This window comes from Trichechus manatus, unplaced genomic scaffold (genome assembly GCF_000243295.1).
Source record: "Trichechus manatus latirostris isolate Lorelei unplaced genomic scaffold, TriManLat1.0 scaffold00073, whole genome shotgun sequence".
Lineage (NCBI taxonomy): Eukaryota > Metazoa > Chordata > Mammalia > Sirenia > Trichechidae > Trichechus > Trichechus manatus.
The window spans coordinates 11491661-11508541 of record NW_004444009.1 but is presented as its reverse complement, the minus strand read 5'-3'; the positions used below and the strand labels follow the sequence as shown (position 1 = coordinate 11508541).

The window sequence follows — 16881 nt, the reverse complement described above, 5'->3', positions numbered from 1 at the left end:
TGGCCACACCCCCTCCCAGCAAGAACAGGGGAGGAAACCCAGTGGGAGGTGGCAGGGAAGCCACCCACATGTTTCTAAGTTTAGCCCCAGCTACATGTAGACCACTCCCCTCACCCGCCTCTCAGGCCCAGAGCCAGGCATGACCTCATCCTTTATCCAAGTCTCCACCCTGCTGGCCCGCTTGCCTGCCTAGGAGTCCTGCCTTTGCAGACGGGCCAGCCTGGCAGGCAACTTGAAACGAAGAGATGGGACTCCAAGCTGGCAGCTAAGACACGGACCAGGAAAGACAGGAAGCTGCCACACACGTTGGAGCCTGTGTCCTTTATTTATGCCCCCCACAAAGAATAGTCAGAGACAAGGCCCCTGCCCGAAGCAAGCGACTCTGGTGGACTCTGGTTACATCCTCCGAGTCCCCTGCCCGAGACGTTCTCCTGTGAGCCGGAAGTGTATAAAGTGCTGGTGTGTGACAGATCCTCTGGGGAAGCCCAAAGGGAACAGGAGCCCCACCCTAAGGCAGCGGGGACTCTGGAAGGGCAGGATACCGGCCTAGGTTCCCAGAGGACTGGGAGGGGGGCCTACCACCACACCACTAGGGCTGGGGAAGCTCAATGCAGTCCCGGGCTGGAAGGAACTGAAAAAGGGCACCTTCAGCATGGAGTCCTATGAGGGTGGAGCTGGGAGGGGGACAGTTTCTACATCCCTGTGAGGGGAGGGGGTGAGGAGGGAGGCTTTGGGGATCTCAGAGAATGGGACAGCCCCTCCGACGCTTATTTTTGCGGACCTGGAGGCCGGCACGAGTGGCCATCTCGAATACCTCCCGCACACCCTCCTTTGTCTTGGCTGAGCACTCGAGGTAGCCAAAGGCACTGATCCGATTGGCCATATCCCGGCCTTCCTCAGACCGAACAGGCTCCTGGGAAGACAGAAATTGAGAGGTCAAAGGAAGCTGGGGACTAGGTGCGCCTCTTACTACCTCACCTGTAAGTGTGTAACAGAACAAATATATCCTACAGCTCTGACCCCACAAGACACAGGCTCCAGCCACCTTGGGAAGCTCCTGAACCAGGGATCCAAGATGTTTATGTTTAGGTTCAAAGTTCCCTTGTCTATTCCCTCCCCTCCTGTCCAGCCCTACATAACCTCACACCCTTCTTTTGCTTGAATGGGCATCCACCACCTAACTGACCTCCCTGCCTCCATTCTCACTTTCCTCCAAACCATTTTGATGGCTGCCAGAGTGAGTTTTCTAACATGCAGAGACAACTATAGTTTAAATCCTTGCCATAATTATCCTTACCGGATAACCCACATTACTTAGCCTGGCAGCCTTCACCAATAAACTAGTCTTCTGGCTATAGAAAGCTACTTACCAGGCCCCCAAACAAGCTAGTTCCCTCACCCTTCTGGGCCTTCCTTCCAGCCACTTAAGTCCTCTGTCCTGCATTCATGGCAGTCCATGCCTCTCCCCCAGGTGTTCTCCTAGGGCACCACCTGTATACTCCAAGTGATACATCTATTGTAAGAACTGTCTCCCTGAGGGCGGATTTTCTTATTCTCAATAGCCCCTGTTCTAGGACAGAATGGACAAACTGGAATAAATGAACATGCCAAGTGACCTTAGATAAGTCACTTCATTCTCTTGACAGTTTCGTTGAAAACTGGATCAGATACTCTGAGGGATGCTTCCATCTCTCCCTCACCAGGGAACAGATGTTTGGGAGTATGGCCACCACAGTTGCCTCCAGCACAGGACAGTCAGCTGGAGAGAAGGCTCCCTCCCCGCCCCCCTGCAGTCTCCCAGAGGGCACCGTTCTAAGGGCTCCAGCTTGGCAACCCCACCCACCTGTTTCATCTTGGCCAGTTCTCTCCTGGTATGCTCATCTTGCCTCAGGTCCTTTTTATTCCCCACTAGGATGATGGGCACGTTGGGACAGAAGTGCTTCACCTCTGGGGTCCACTTCTCAGGAATGTTTTCTGCACAGACATGTCCCAGCAAGTGTCGGTAGCTCTACCTGGGCTAGAAAGTGCCCTCCTGGGGCCTTGTCTCCCCACAGCAGTCTATTCAGCATGAAGGTCCCTTTCATAGCTCAAAGCCCCTTCCCCTCACAGTGCACCTTCACCTGAGCCCTCCCAAGGGCCAGAGTTACCCCAGTGAAAGGCTAACAGAGCCCCCAGCACCACCATCCCCCCTCTGAAGATGGCCTCTGAAGATGGCTGAAGACAGGCCAGGGCAAGCACCACTTCTGGTGATTCCAAGCTATTCTCAATCCCCTACCTGCAGTGCCCTAACCCCCACCTCACCCAGGCTGTCGGGGCTGTCAATGGAGAAGCACATGAGGATAACATCAGTATCTGGGTAGGAGAGAGGCCGCAGGCGATCGTAGTCCTCCTGCCCGGCTGTGTCCCACAGAGCCAGCTCCACCTGACACACAGACAGTGAGTAGCTAGCCCAAGGGCTCTAGTCACAACTTAACAACCCTGCTACCCAGAGGTCCTCTCTGAAACCACTGATCATTTAGGCTCACTGAACAGCTATCCCTTGAGCACCTGCTACATAGCAGGGATTGTGCTGACTACTGCCACATACCATAAGCTAGGTGAATTTTTCTAAAATCATAAGACAACTGTATTTGACCTTTGTGAAGGGGTCAGGCAACAGTTTATAAGTTGTCACTGTGAGCACCATTATTTTATTTAATCCTCACAACAACCCTTTGAGAGTAGTCTTACCATCATCCCCATTTTGCAGTTGGGGAAGTTTAAACCCAGAGACTAAGGATCTTAGTCCAGATTACAGAGCAAGTATGTGGGAGAATCAGGAGGTGTACATAGGTTTTTTTTTTTTTTTGGTTTTTGTTTTCTTTTTTTTTTTTGCTATTATTATTTTTATTACTGATCTATGGGTTAGAGCATCAGCATTTCCACCCATCCCCCCCCCCTTTTCTTTTAAATTTTTGTACATAGGTTTTTTAAGACTAGTTTCACTTCCTAACTTTTACTGGCTCCAGCTGGGAGAATGGAGCAAGGAAGTGTGTGGGTGGTGAGGAAGGATATACTAGGTCCAAAAGCAACCAGGGGAACGAGTGCCAAGGTGAGATGAGGCGGGGCCCTTCGCCTTTACCTGCTTGCCATCCACTTCAATGTCTGCAATGTAGTTTTCAAAGACGGTAGGGACGTAGACCTCTGGGAACTGATCCTTGCTGAAGACGATGAGGAGGCAGGTCTTACCACAGGCACCATCCCCCACAATCACCAGCTTCTTTCGGATTGCAGCCATGGCTGGGGCCGGCGGGGAAGAAGCAGTAGGGATCTTGGGAAAAGCCAACAAGTCCAGAAACACTTCCCTGGAAACAGGCATGCAGCAAAGGAAGGGAGGGGAGGGAAAGGGGCTTGCTCAGGCATGTTCTTGTCAAGAACCCATCATTCAGGCAACAGAGCTTAAATTCCTAATGTCAGGGTCAGGGACAGGTCTCCCTCGATGGGTTGGAATACAGAAATGGGAGGTGGAAGAAGAACCCACTTAGGAGCCAGAAAACATGAGTTCTGGTCTAATCCATTCACCAACTGGGACCCTGGATGCCTAGAGAGGTGCTCAGAGATCAGGGACAAGTCCAGAGGAGCTGGCTTTTATCTGTTTTACATATCAGGGTTTCAGACTTCATTTGTTCCTAGGATTTTGATACTTTAATAATCACTACAGTCCAGTCTAGACCAGATTCAGTCAGCATGACTGCCCAGTCACAGACCAGGAGCCCTCCCCAAGACCACAGGCTAGTAGGACCAGCCACTATGTGGTGGGTGGCTAAGGGAAAGAATATTTATCCAGCATCTAAGTGTCAGGCACTATGTTGGGCATTTTGGCAAAAATTAGTTCCTTCAGTCCTCAGAAGCTTGGAAGATGAATGGTATACTTCCCATTTCAACAAACTTGGAAACTAAGGCTCAGTGGGGTTAAGACATACGTTCAGAGTCAAGGCGCATAAGCACAGGGACAGGATTCAAAGTGGGCTGTGTGACTCCAATGTCTGCCTTTTGTACATATCACCCCAGAGGTAGGACGAGAGCAGATGCAGGGAAACCCAGACAGGACAGTGGCAGCAGCCAGCCGGCTTCCCTGGCCCACCCCAGCCTGGTCCCCAAAGCCCCGAGTGACACAAAGGAGGCTTAGTCTTGGCAGTGCCCACGGCCCACATTCAGGCAGCCTTCCTCCCCCCTTCCTCCTGAGCCTGGGAGTAACACTGGGTCACTCAGCCCCAGGCAGGGGACAATGACCACACTGTAGGGAGCCACACATCCACCACAGCAGAGCGACTGAGAATAATCCACTAGGGAATCACCTCCACCCACTCCCTGGAACAGCCCCTTCCTCCCCTCTGTTGGCTCACCCAAAGGCCCTGCCCACCCCTCCCTGTGACTCAGGGCAAGGAGTCAGCTTCCAGGGCTTTCCGTGTGTCCTGTCCCCAACACACATTAACGTGCATCTACACAGCTCATCACACCTTCCCAGCTCCCCTGCCCAAGCTGAACCTCACTTGCTCCTTCCCTGGAAAGAGGAGCTGACCTCCAGTCGGCTGAAGTTCCAAGGCTGCAGCCTGGGAGGAAGAGAGGGTGGGCTCTGGAGCTGAGATGAAGTCAAGGCTGTTGGAAAGGGGGAGGGGGCTAGAGCCCGGGCTGGGAGGAGCCCCAAAAGGAGACAAATAAGGGCCAGACCCAGCACCAATCAGGCAGGGAACAGTTACGAAAGAAGGGGACAGAAACCTGATCTGTGCCCTAAACCTGGCTTTTTCTCTCAGTCCCACATCCCGTCAAAACTGGGCTGAATTCCTGCTCCCCACATACCACCACCACCTCACACCCCTGCTTTGGTCTGCCTTTTAGCAAGAAAATACTCCAGCTCCAGCTTAGCTCTCCTCAACAGTGGGATTCTGGGTGGCTCCTCCCTCTCTTCCACACATACATTCACAAAACTGGGATGAGGGTAAGTGGATATGAGTCAGAGGGAATTTATAGGAGTTGAGTGTACATAGCTACTCTCTCACCACAAAAGGGACTCTCCCTTCCCAGATACCCCAGAAGACAGGCAAGAAGGCATTCACCCTGCCAGCAGAACCCCCTTAAAATGGAAACCATCCTACAAAAAGGGGGTTCCCTGGGAATTCTACCCAGGTAACTGGCACTAAGTTTTCTTCCAACTCCCCGACACCCACTCCCATTAGTCCAACTGATCCAGCTGTGTGAAGATGGTCTGGGGCAGCCCCAATCTGGGGTGGGCAGTGTTGATGGAAGGCAATCACCACTGGGGTGAATACCAGTTGCTCACACATGAGTATGCTCCTGCCCTCCCCCAGGAGGACAGTTTAGGTGGGACAGATTGTGGGAGGCGGAGGCCGGAACCCTGGGGTAGGGGCATGCATCAAGTGACCTGGAGCTCCTGGCTCAATTAGAAGAAAGACTTTTCCTTCATGCTCTGGTTAGGCCAGAACAGCAGTCCGCCTAGGCCACGCCAGGACACCAGGCCCAGCGCCAAGATGGCAGGGACAACAGCTCCCTGTGAGAGGCAGCCCCAGGGAAAATGTCCCACTGACCCCAAGAGGGGCAACCAAACCCCACAAAGGGGCTAGAATGTTGCCTGGAACTTGTGGGGCCTTCCCTGAGAGAAGACATTGTGGATACACACACGCCCTCTCCTCTATCATTCTCTTGATTTCCCAGATAATCTAGAGGGGCCCGCTGTACCCCTGGCCGGCCACCCCTGGGGTCTGTGGAAGCAATCAATGTTCTGGAGATACATCGTCCTCAACCTTAAAACTAGAAGAGAGGGCAGGATTCAGCCTCCGGTATCGGAGTCCAAACCCCCAGGATAATCCTGGTCGGGAGTATGAGGGAGGGTAGGGAGGGAGGAGATTCTTTTACAAAAAGAAAAAAAGGAGCTAGGTTCTTCCCTATACCCCTACCCCAAACAGGCTTCAGGAACCGTCTAGGGTGGCGGCACCCCCACCGGTCACACCCCGCCCCTATTCCCGCCATTCTGCCGTCCAGGCCTGGGGAATTCCACTCCTACCCGGACTCGGACCCTCGCCCCACTCCACCCCAGGTCCATCTCTGGCCACCCGGCCTGGGACCTAGAGAGTCTAGCTGGGGCTTTCTCGCGGCGACCCAAATAGCCCTCTCGCCCCTCGCCCGGCGGGGGCAGGTTCCGGGAGGCTGGGAGGAGACGGGAAGGGGCTCCGGCTCGGACACCGGGATGCGAGAGCCCCTGCCCGGCAGTTCTCGGGGACCTCACTCTGCAGCCCAGGGAAGGGCCCATTGGGTCGGGCCCCGCACAGCCCGGACGCCGCGTCCAACGGGAGGGACGGCGGCCCGCGATCGGGCCAAAGCCCCCTCCCCGGCCGGTGGCCGAACGGAGGAGGGGGAAAGCGCTCTCCCGGATATGAGTTCCAGGACGCCCACCACCCCCAGCCCCTGGCCCAGGGTACCTTCCGCTCCGCCGCCTCCAGCTGCGAGGCCGGTGCCCGAGGCAGAAACTGACCCGAGGGGCCCGGCCTCCGCCTCCTCAGCGCCGCCGGGGAGGGGCGGGCAGGACGGCAGGGGGAGGGGCTGGCCGGGGGCGGCCCCTTGCTTGGCCCGCCCCCGGCTCCCGCCCAGGGCCGCCGCCGCGGGTCGCTGGCGCCGCTGGTCCGGGCTCCGGCCCCGGGGTAGGAGGAGCGTGGCGGGGAGATCCCTTGACTGCGGAGGAGAGGGGCGGAACAGGCCCCTGAGACTCAGTCTCTTCCCAGCCTTCCAGCCTCTAAGGGCGGACTGGCGTCGGGAAAGTTGAGAGGCGCTCGGGGTGGGGTCAGGCAGGGCCGCTGCTGCCCTCCCGTGGCCAAGCAGCCATCCGCTGTGCCCCACCGGGTACCTCGCGGGAGGTGGGGCTGGGAAACTGCAGTCCCGAGGCGACCGAGTCGGGGCGGGCCAGGGGCGGAAGATGCTCACCACCTGCACTTACAATCTTGCCGAGTAAGTACTACCCAACTTCATCCTTCAGCCTTGACCTTTCAGCACCTTGCCACTTCACAATTCCCTTCATTCCTCCAACCTGGAATTTCCATGAGTCCAGTTGTTCCCTACCCTTCAAAGGACACTCCCTCTGAAAATTCTTCCGGATCCCCTGCTGGGAATTCAGTTCTAACTCTCATTGTGTGCCTCTGCGGAAAGTCTGGCTTGTCTGCCTTGTTGCGTAAGGTATTTATATGTACGTGTATCTCCTTCCCTGTAAGGCGGCTAAGGAGACGATGAGGAGGAAGTCTACCAACATTTTATTGGCTTGTGATCCGTACACTACATAGCTCAATCCCTTTAATATTCATCATAGATCTTTGGGATAGGTATATACCCAAGTGCCCGTGGAGTTGATTCCGAGCATGGCAACCCCATGTATGTCAGAGTAAATTATGCTCCATAGGGTTTTCAGTGGCTGATTTTTCAGAAGTAGATCAGCAGGCTTTTCTTTGAGACTCCTCTGGGTGGACTCGAACCTCCAATCTTTCAGTTAACAGAGGAGCGTGTTAATCTTTTGCACCACTCAGGGACTCTGGGATAAGTATACCCAACCTCTTTTGCCTATAAGGAAACTGAGGCTCAGAGAAGTTAAGTGGCTTGCCCAAATTTTGCAATTTTAGTGACAGAGTAGGAATTCAAATCCAGGCCTGTCTGGCACCAAAGCTGGTGCTCTCTTCACGCTGCCTCCTTCACTCCTCAGACATGTCCCTTCCCCACTGCCTAGCCCAGTGTTGGGCACATAATAGGTTTTCAACAAATACCTGCTGAATGAATGAATGTCAGAGTAATATAGACTTTAAAGATGTGAAGTGCAACCCACACATTTAATAAATGAGGAAACTGTGGCCTAGAGCAGTTTAGTCCCCAGGCTTCTTAACCCACTCAAACATTTATTGAGTGTGAACTGCAAGCTATGTACCAAGGATTGATTTCTGTCTTCAAAGAACTTACAGTCTAAATGTGGAATCCAGACAACTTAAAGATACTTTAATCCTTAAAACAACTTTAATCCTTACAACAACCTTATGAGGTAGCATTATTATCTCCATTTAAAGAGAAGCAAATTGAGGCTCAGAGAAATTACAGAGCTGGTGTTGGGTGTGACACCAGAACCCAAGCAGCTGGACTCTAGAGCCCCTACTCTTAACTGCTACTCCCTACTGACTTCTAGTGTAAACAAACAAAAAAAGTTGCCATTGAGTCAATTCCGACTCATAACAACCCTATAGGACAGAGTAGAACTGCCCCATAGGGTTTCCAAGGTGGATTCAAACTGCCAACCTTTTGGTCAGCAGCCAAGCTCTTACCACTGCACCACCAGGTATAATGCAAAAAACCAAACCCATTGCCCTTGAGTCAATTCTGACTCATAGCGACCCTATAGGACAGGGTAGAACTGCCCCATAGGGTTTCCAAGGAGCCCCTGGTGGATTCAAACTGCTGACCTTTATGGTTAGCAGCCGAACTCTTAACCACTAAGCCACCATGGTTTCTGCCTCCAGATATAGACGTTATAATACAGTGAGGTAATAGCTATAGTTGGGTCATGGTTGGGTTGCGGGATGCCCAGTCATGAAGGGCCGGAGAAATGTCCAAGACAAGGTGATGTGTAGATTTGAAATAATAAATAGGAACTACTACAGCCCCACAGAGTTATGGGAACCTCAAGAGGGTGGAATTTGAGGGTAGTCCCTGGGTGGCACAAATGGTTTGCACTCCACTACAACCTAAAGGCTGGAAGTTTGAACCTACCCAGCAATGCCACAAAAGAAAGGCCTGGCGATCTGCTTCCATAAAGATTACAGCCAAGAAAACCTTATGGGGCAGTTCTACTCTGTAACACATGGGGTTGCTATGAGTCAGAATCGACTCAATGGCAACGAGTTTGTTTTTTTGCTTTGTTTTGATTTGCTTTGGTGAAAGATGAGAATGGATTAGGAAGGAGTGGCCGGATCAAGAAAGTCCTTAGATGCCATGCTTAGGAGTTGGGTGTGGTGTAATAAGGGGCCACTGAAGTGTTTTTTCAGGGAAATAACCAACTCCGATTCACACTGTGGAAAGGGCACCCTGGCTGCTATGTTCCTAGTGTACTTAAAGGAGGCAGAGGAGAGGCATGGAGACAGAGAAATGAGTTAGGAGGTTGATATAGTAAAGAACTAAGGTGGTGACTAAGGGGGGGGGGTGGAGGTAAGTGGACAAATATGAAATATATTTAGAAGCATATAGTCAATAAGACTTAGTAATTGATTAGCTTCCTGAGGAAGAAATGGAAGCCAAGGGTGACCAACTTCAAGATTTCTAACTGAACAGCTGAGCTGGTGGCCACTGAGATGATGAGCCAGGAAAAGGAACATGTTTATGGGGGGAGATGATGACTTCAGTTTGAGGTATGTTGAGCTGAAGTGCCTGTGTAATGTCTAGATGTTCAGGAGACAACTGGGATGTATGCATCTAAAGATCAGGAAGGGTCTGGGCTGGAAATACTGATCTGGAAGACATCAGCAGATGGAGGAAGCCATAGGAGTGGATGAGAATGCTCATGGAGAGGGCATGGAGTGGGAAGAGCAGAGGGTAGAAGAAAGAACCTGGGGATACTGCATTTTCGGGATGGTTCTGGTGTTCTTTCCACCACTCACAGAGCTTTTTCTTACTTTTCAGTATCTAGTCAAAGTAAATAAAGACACACAACATTATCCATCTGGTTTATTTACCAATGGCTATAATTTTGGATCTAGCTGACACCCCTTCTTCAGTTGTCACTAAAGAAGGGTCAGGGAGACAACTTCAGAATGTGGACTGGAAGAGGGGTAAGCAAGGAGAGGCTGCAGGGGTGATGGGGCTGAGCCCCTCAGGAGTAACTGCCTGGCCCTCCCAGGGGGATGACGAAGACCGAGATGTCATCCCCGGAACCCAGCTTGTTGTTCGGGAGACGCCAGCCATGGTCCCGGGGGGTACCCCGGGCCCCCAGGACCAGAGCTTGGGCCAGAGCTGTGTACCTGCCAGAAGCACATGTGTACATTCAGGTACTAACATGTATATGAGAAGACAGCTACACAGGCCTACATGTAGATACCCAAGCATTGCTTCCCTCTGCCCACCTTCCTTCCCCAGGCCACATGCCATGAAGTCCCTACCTGCTGGAGTCATTGGGCTCATAGGCAGAGAGCACCCTGTCCACAGTGGCGGCTACTTCACAGTCACTGGTGACATCCCACAGCCCATCTGTTCCCAGGACCAGTACATCATCCGGGCAGTGCTCGTACTGTGTTAGGTCATACACTTGTACCTGGAAGGGGAAGAGGGTAGAGAGAACTAAGGTGTGGGGTTTGATGGACAGAGAGTTTGGGGATAAAAGGAACCTGGATGAAAGCCCTCCTGAGACTCGCAAAGGAAGGAAAGTGTGATTAGGGGGCCCCCATACAGCTCACCTCAGGGAAGCAGGAAAGAAAGGGCTTGATGGGTAGGGTAGAACTGCAGACCTTGAGGCTGTGGTCTCCTAAGCCTCGCGTCACCCCAATGGTGGCCATCACTCGAGCCTGAAGGGAATGAGGAGGGGGTGCTGCTATAACTCTCTCCCAGACTCTCTCAAACCGTGGACCCCTCCCACCCCTACCCTCAGGTAGAACCTCCACCTCCCTATACAAGTTGTGGTGGATCCTCCTGCCCTCTCCCACCTCTACCATGGGAGTTTACCTTTTTGCCCTCCCCACAGACCAGAGGAAACCTGAGATCCTCCGGCTCGATCTTTTTGTAGGCCCTGGTGAGGGGGGAGTAGAGGAGGCATCACCCAGGCATCAAAGCCCCTCTCCCCTACGAGCTGCACACCCTCACACAAACCCCTTAGAAGGGCCACATCCCCCCGACACCCAGCTGCCACCTTGCTGCTGGCAAAGGACTGGTTGTGTTGCCATGGGAATGGGCCCCAGCTCTGAGAGAAGTGTTACCAGCCAGTCATGTTGTGGTCCCTATACAGCATCCTCTGCCCCAGCTCCTTGGGCTGAATTCTGCGGGGGAACTCAAGGTGGGTAAATTCACCACCCAGCAGCTCTGGTTTCAGGAAGCCCTGGCATTGGGAGTAGACAGAATGGAGGACCAGGGAGCATTAGGTTTACAGCACATCCTACAGTACAGATGATGTTAATAATAGAAAACTCTCAGAGTTTACTATGTGCCAGACACTGTTCTAATATTAACATGTATTAACTCTTTCAATCCTCATGACAACCCTTAAGGCAGCGACTGTTGATGCACAGACAGGTTAAGGGAGTTGTTGAAGGTCACACAACTAGCAAAGTCCTTGAACCAAGGTTCAATCCCAGGAGGTCCAGCTCTAGAACCCATGCTTTTAAGCACTAGGCCAAACTGCCTATCAGGGGCCTTTGCTATTTCTTTCCCCCATGTCTGACTCGACTTCCTTCCTCAGCTGAGGCCACAGAGGGAGCACTGGACCAGCCCAGGGTCCTTCCTGCTGCCTTATCCCACCGGGTCAACTCTGCATTCCATCTGCAGAGTGGCCTTCACATTAAGCAGTAAGGAGCTTTCTGAGTATGTGGTGGGGGTGTGAGTTCTCGGGGACATAGGGTGTAGAGAGGCACAAGGCCCAACAAAGAATGGGGATAGGGAGTTCAGTCCCTACTTACAAGGAGCTGAAGACGTTGGCGCTCAGTCTCTGGGGTAAACTCCCGGGACATTGGAATGATTTCACCATTCCGGACAATGATGGCCCTGCCCACATAAAGAAAAGGCCCATGTGAGGTTCCATCTGCCACATGAACTTAAGAACAGGTTTGGCCCTGGCTCTTCCCAGTCCCCTCATGGAGAATTCCAGAAAGACCAGGCCTTCCCCATAATGACCCTTAGGATCCCTCACCAAGGCCCCTATCTTTCTTCCCGTCATTGCTATTTCAGGCCCTTCCTTATGCCTGTGATCCCTCTTGACTCCCTCTGATCTTCGATTTTTTTTTTTTTTTTTAATCCCTGCTACCTCACTCTCTTCTATTCCCCCATCCCAAAGAGTATGGCCCCCTTTAGCTGCTGTTAGGAGCAACCCACCCCATACCTGCTGTCACCTGCGTTGGCTACATACACCTTCCCTAGCAGGTAGATCACAACCAGTGCACAGCAGCCCCCCTCCACTTGATAGCCACGCCGCTCCCAGGCCATCTGTTCATCCTGCCACATGAGGAAGGGTCAAAGAGGGTAAATAAAGAAGAGGTTCCAGGTATACAGCCACCCCCTCAATCTGCAGAAATACACTGGCCCAGCCAAGCCACACTGGAAGAGAGGAAGGGGAACATGGGTATAACTCCCCCTTCTCTGTCCCACTGAACCAAACTCTGCTTAGGCGCACAAAGGTTCTGTGGGTTTTCTGGATCACTCCCTGAGTCCACATGACTCCCTTGGCCCAGAACAGCCACTCACCATGAGCCGGAAGGCATTCTCAATGGCCCCCACTACCAGGCTGTCATGGGTCACTTCCTTTTGCGAAGACCAGCAGGACTGAGGACCAACCAGGTGAGAGGGGTCAAAGGAACTTGGGGCCCCAGGGGTGGATGAGAGGCAGAGGGGGGGTGGAGAGGGGTCCTGAAGTATCTCCACCAGGTCCTTTAGCTGCTCCCTGATGTGGCGATGTAGGAGCCTTGAGGCCATTTTGGCAGCTCCACCCCCTGCGTGCCCATCAAACAGGCCCCAGTAGTAGAAGCAGAGTCCCTGGTGGAGGAAAAGCAGGAGATGAGTGAGTGAGTGAGTGTGTGTGTGTCTGTGTGTCTGTGTGTCTGTGTTATGCGGGGAGAAGAGCAAGACTGGGCATCCATACAAATGTCAGCAAGGAGACAGAGCTTGGTATTGAAAGCAAATTAGATTTATTCACTCATTTACTAAGGAGAAAGGAAAGCATCAGAAAAGTCAAACTCAGAGGATAAAAAATGCAAAACTTTGAGTTGGTAATTAATCAACTCATTCATAAATACGTATACAGCTACATTTTAAGTGTAAAACGAAACATTCATACCGACATGGTAGAACCTAACTGACCAATGCCAGGTTATGAAGCCAGAAGTGAGTTAGGAGGCAGGTCTTCCACATGTCTCAGATTTAAACATGAGTGCCTAGAATCCCTGGAGGAGAGGTGTCACTGTTTCTGGAGGCTAAAGGGTAGGGGCTTACCTGGCCCCGGCTAGGCTCCTTAGGTGCCCCTGTACCACTCCTCCGGCCTTCCACATACACCACCTCACAGCAAGCCTGGTCCTCATTGTGCCGACTCTTGCCAGCATTGATGACCCTGCCAGGCCAGAGTGACCACGTTAGGTTGGACACCAGACCAGGTCCTGGAATAACCCCCACCTCAGACACCACATCTTCTCTGGCCTGCTGGCCAAGCTGAGAAAGGTCACAGTCACCTGGGATCCAGGCCAGAGGGAGGAATAGGGAGGGAAGGCAAGGCCCAAGGAGTACTGTCTGAGTGGTGGGTTGCCCCTCCTCATAGAAAGGCCAGCAGCACCACCCTGCCTGCCTCAGTTCCCCATCCCTGGCAAAACTGCTGTCCCTGGTGATACTGCTAGGGGAGGAACTGGATTGGGGGTGGGGGCAGTTGTTACTTCCCTGCTTGCCGAGATTCATCCCACCCCCAACCAACTCTTCAGGTGCCTTGACCCCAGGACCCTACCCTCAGGGGCGCACCCACCCTTATCCTTAAAACTATCCAGGGCAAGTTTCTGCAGCTTTGGCAATGAGGAAGTGCTCCAGCCCAGATCCGAAAGAAGAATTGAAATAGGGTAAGGGTGGAAGCCCACCTGAACTGCGCAGGAGCCACATAACCACACAGGAAGCTAAAGCAGGTGGTGGTGGAGCCAGGGGCCCACCAGCCACCCCCCTCAGCGACCTCAGCGCCCCCATCTCCCTCCCTGCCCCGCTTTCCCGGCAGATACATTAAAAATACACACGGCCTGGGAGCATGCCGTCTGCTATGGCCCGGAGTGGGGTGGGAGTGGGCGCTTCCTTGCCTGGCCTTCGAGAGTCCGCCGGCGGAGAGGCGTCCAAAGGGGACCCTTCCGCTGTCCCTGGCGGCCCCCTCCCCCGCCTCTAGGAAAGCCGGCGGCTGCCTGGTGTCGCGGGCTATTTCTGGGTGTGGAGGGGGAGGGGAATAGTAAGAGGGACAGGGAACAGGGGCGTTGGGGCCAGGAAGCCAAGGATCAACTCTTCCCAGCTGCCATCTCCCTTATTAAAAAGGACCCCTGCTGCTTCTTAAAACCCCTCCTCCCTTAGCCATTAAACGGCGGGCCGCAACTGAGAACTGGCCAACTCATCCTTCGCCGGGCCCTCTGGAGCGGAGTCCTGGGGCAGCGCGGGTGAGGGTAGTCAATGAACTGGAAGGTGATTCAGGCTGCAACCGATCTGAGAGGGCTGGAGAGGGGGTGGGGCCCGAAGCCCAGCGGATGGCTAAGGTCCTGGGAAAGGGAGCTCCTGGCACCGAGAGCGGCGTGGGGGACGGATAGCAGCGCGAAGGCTGTGGAGCAGGCGAGTGGATAGGGGTCCTATCTAGGTTCGGGTGCCCCGGGGTGCGCTCACTCGGCATAGCCGGTGCTCCAGGGCAGGTGGCGGCCCGTGTCTGGGGGGCTCTGCACAGCCCGGCCAGCATGGTCGTCGGCGCGTCGCAGCCCCCCAGGGCTCAGCTGCAGAAAAGTCGGTCTGGAGAAGCTCGCCCGAGCGTCCACCGTCTTCGCGGGCGCCCCGCTCCCGCCCCCAGCCCCTGCCGAAGGGCTCCTGGGAGCTTCTGGGAGGGCGGCGGGTGGCGCTGAGGTCGCGTTGGGCAGGTCGGGGGACTTGGGACGCGGAGGCGGGGTGCCCCCGGAGCTTACCAGGTGCGCTACGGCAGAGCGCACCCGGTTTAGCATGCTGCTTCCCTGCCCCGCCCTCGGCCGTGGCCCCGCCCCGCTCAGGCCCCGCCCCCTAGGGCTCAGGGTGGGCGGTGCTCGCTCCTGCCGGCCCTCACGGGTTGGGTAGCTTCCCTGCAAAACTTCCTCCTCCTTTGGGCCACACCGGGAACCGCCCTGCTGGCTCGCAGCCTCTTCCCGGTCCCATTCCGGCTTCGCTCCGCCTCAGTCTCTTTGGGGAAGAAGGGTCTGTTGTTGTGAGAAGGGGACAGAGAGACGGAAACCTTATTTCAGGCTAGATGTCAGCTAGAACTTCCCCATTATGACGGGGTGAGAGGCTTCTCGCCCTCGTTTCGGAGCGGCCAGCCTGCCCGAGGGCGATGGAGCTGATGACCTAAGAGCGAAACCAACAGCTTTGGGGAGGCATCATCGACCGCTGGGTGTGAAGCACTTGGTGTGACAACACCTCTGGCTGGGGGCTGCTGGAGTGAGAGCGAGAGCGAGCGAGCTGGTGCTACTTGGGGGATAGGGATGATAACAACGCAGGCTGGAGCCGACCACCCTAAATTAGGGAGCTGGGAGTAAATTCCGGGCCCCTGACGACGCAGTTCCCAGTGAAGACCACCTCTAGCTCTAGGAGAGCCGTTGTCACTCCGACCCCACTTTATCGGGACTGATTTCCCCCACATTTAGACCTCCCCTGACCACAGCAGGACTAGTTAGTAAGAATAACACTAACAACATTTACTGAGGACTTACTGTATATTAAGGAGCCCTGGTGGTTCAGTAGTTAAAGCGTTGGACGGCTAACTGAAAGGTCGGCGGTTGGAAAACAGCCGCGGCTCTGAGAGGCGAAAGATGTGGTAGTCAGCTCTAGAGATTTACAGCCTTGGAAACCCTGTGGGGTCGTTATGAGTCAGAATCAACTTGACGGCAGTGGTTTTGGTACTGCACGTTGGGCCCTCTACAAAGCCCTTTCCCTACATTAGGTCATTTACACTGCACACAGCCCCCAGTCCAGTTCTGGCTTAAGAACCAAGCAGATTTCTCAGGATCAAGGAGGAGGGGTTAGGAGGGAGAATGGGTTGTGGAGAGGATTGGGGGTTCCTCCTATCCCACCCACCTCCTCTTAAGGTAGAGCTGTCCAAGGATGCTGAGCAAGTTCTATAGCCGCCGCGAGGGGGAGACAGAGGCCAAGGCAAAGTGTCTACCTAAGCGGAGGACCAGGACTGGGCCCAGCACCCCGAGGGGGCTGTCCTTTCTGCCTTCTCACTTCTAGGGGGCGTGGTACTGACACGACGCTGGAAGAACTCTGTCCCTAAACCCAGTATCAAAGTGTTGATCAATAGGACTCTCCAGACACCCACCACCCTACACACGGTTCCAATGGGGGCAAGGGCTCCTCCTTGTGGCCCTAATGCAAGTCGGGACCCTAATGCAACTATCAGTCAGACCTCGGCCACCTAGTGGGGTGATTGGGACCCAAACTCTGGGCTCTGTCATAGGGAGCCTCCTGACCATATTCCCCTCTGTTCCCTGGGCCAAACTGTGCCCCCTAAAAGGAGTGACTTTCCTGGCAGCTTCCAAATAAAAATCCCACAATGGTCATTCAGGTTTGTAGACTTGCTATAAATTATGCCTGTACTCTGGGCAGAGACAGCCAGAGAAAAAGAAGTCACAAGAGAAAACCCAACCCAGAGGCACAGAGATTGGGAAGGCAGACAGGGAGAGAAAGAGCATGCTGCTGATATGGATATGCCCCACCTGTTAGAGAAAAACTAGAAACAGCTCTTACCTAAATGGCATAAACAGCAGTCCCAAGCCAAAGACTGAAGGAAAAAAAAAATAACATTCTGGTTATTTTTATTATTCAGTGTTTCTGGGACAGTTTGCTCATCATTTCTTGGTGTGAGCTCCTTATTCCCTGCTCTTTGCAGTCTCCACCATGGTGGGACACAGAGCCAGGACC

At 53.9% G+C, this 16881-nt stretch overlaps 2 protein-coding genes across 3 annotated transcripts; both read right to left on the bottom strand.

Annotated features, from left to right (window-relative positions):
• Positions 1-126: 126 nt before the first annotated feature.
• RHOC (ras homolog family member C) lies at positions 127-6513 on the bottom strand. Of its 2 annotated transcripts, XM_023734917.1 has the most exons (5): positions 6477-6513; positions 3122-3344; positions 2302-2422; positions 1844-1974; positions 127-913 (listed from the first exon to the last, which is right to left on the bottom strand). In XM_023734917.1, the coding sequence occupies exons 2-5, from the start codon at positions 3275-3277 to the stop codon at positions 740-742; spliced, it is 582 nt and encodes a 193-aa protein (XP_023590685.1). In that variant the 5' UTR covers positions 3278-3344; positions 6477-6513; the 3' UTR covers positions 127-739. The 2 variants fall into 2 exon arrangements, with proteins under 2 accessions (XP_023590685.1, XP_004380452.2); XM_004380395.2 differs by lacking the exon at positions 6477-6513 and having other exon boundaries at positions 3122-4090.
• A 3213-nt stretch (positions 6514-9726) lies between these two features.
• PPM1J (protein phosphatase, Mg2+/Mn2+ dependent 1J) lies at positions 9727-14954 on the bottom strand. The gene is made up of 10 exons (XM_004380394.1): positions 14608-14954; positions 13207-13321; positions 12463-12750; positions 12101-12213; positions 11682-11766; positions 10986-11104; positions 10735-10798; positions 10470-10577; positions 10176-10327; positions 9727-10037 (listed from the first exon to the last, which is right to left on the bottom strand). The coding sequence occupies exons 1-10, from the start codon at positions 14931-14933 to the stop codon at positions 9890-9892; spliced, it is 1518 nt and encodes a 505-aa protein (XP_004380451.1). The 5' UTR covers positions 14934-14954; the 3' UTR covers positions 9727-9889.
• Between the last annotated feature and the right edge of the window lie 1927 nt (positions 14955-16881).

Coding starts and splice junctions, on each gene's coding strand:
- PPM1J (XM_004380394.1), bottom strand. CDS start 14,933: ATGCTAAACCGGGTGCGCTCTGCCGTAGCGCACCTGGTAAGCTCCGGG. Junction 11,767..12,100: donor GCCAACGCAGGTGACAGCAG/GTATGGGGTGGG, acceptor TTATGTGGGCAG/GGCCATCATTGTCCGGAATG. Junction 10,038..10,175: donor GAGCCCAATGACTCCAGCAG/GTAGGGACTTCA, acceptor TGCTTCTGGCAG/GTACACAGCTCTGGCCCAAG.
- RHOC (XM_004380395.2), bottom strand. CDS start 3,358: ATGCCTGTTTCCAGGGAAGTGTTTCTGGACTTGTTGGCTTTTCCCAAG. Junction 2,423..3,121: donor TTGAAGTGGATGGCAAGCAG/GTAAAGGCGAAG, acceptor TCTGTGTGTCAG/GTGGAGCTGGCTCTGTGGGA. Junction 1,975..2,301: donor TGACAGCCCCGACAGCCTGG/GTGAGGTGGGGG, acceptor ATGTCTGTGCAG/AAAACATTCCTGAGAAGTGG.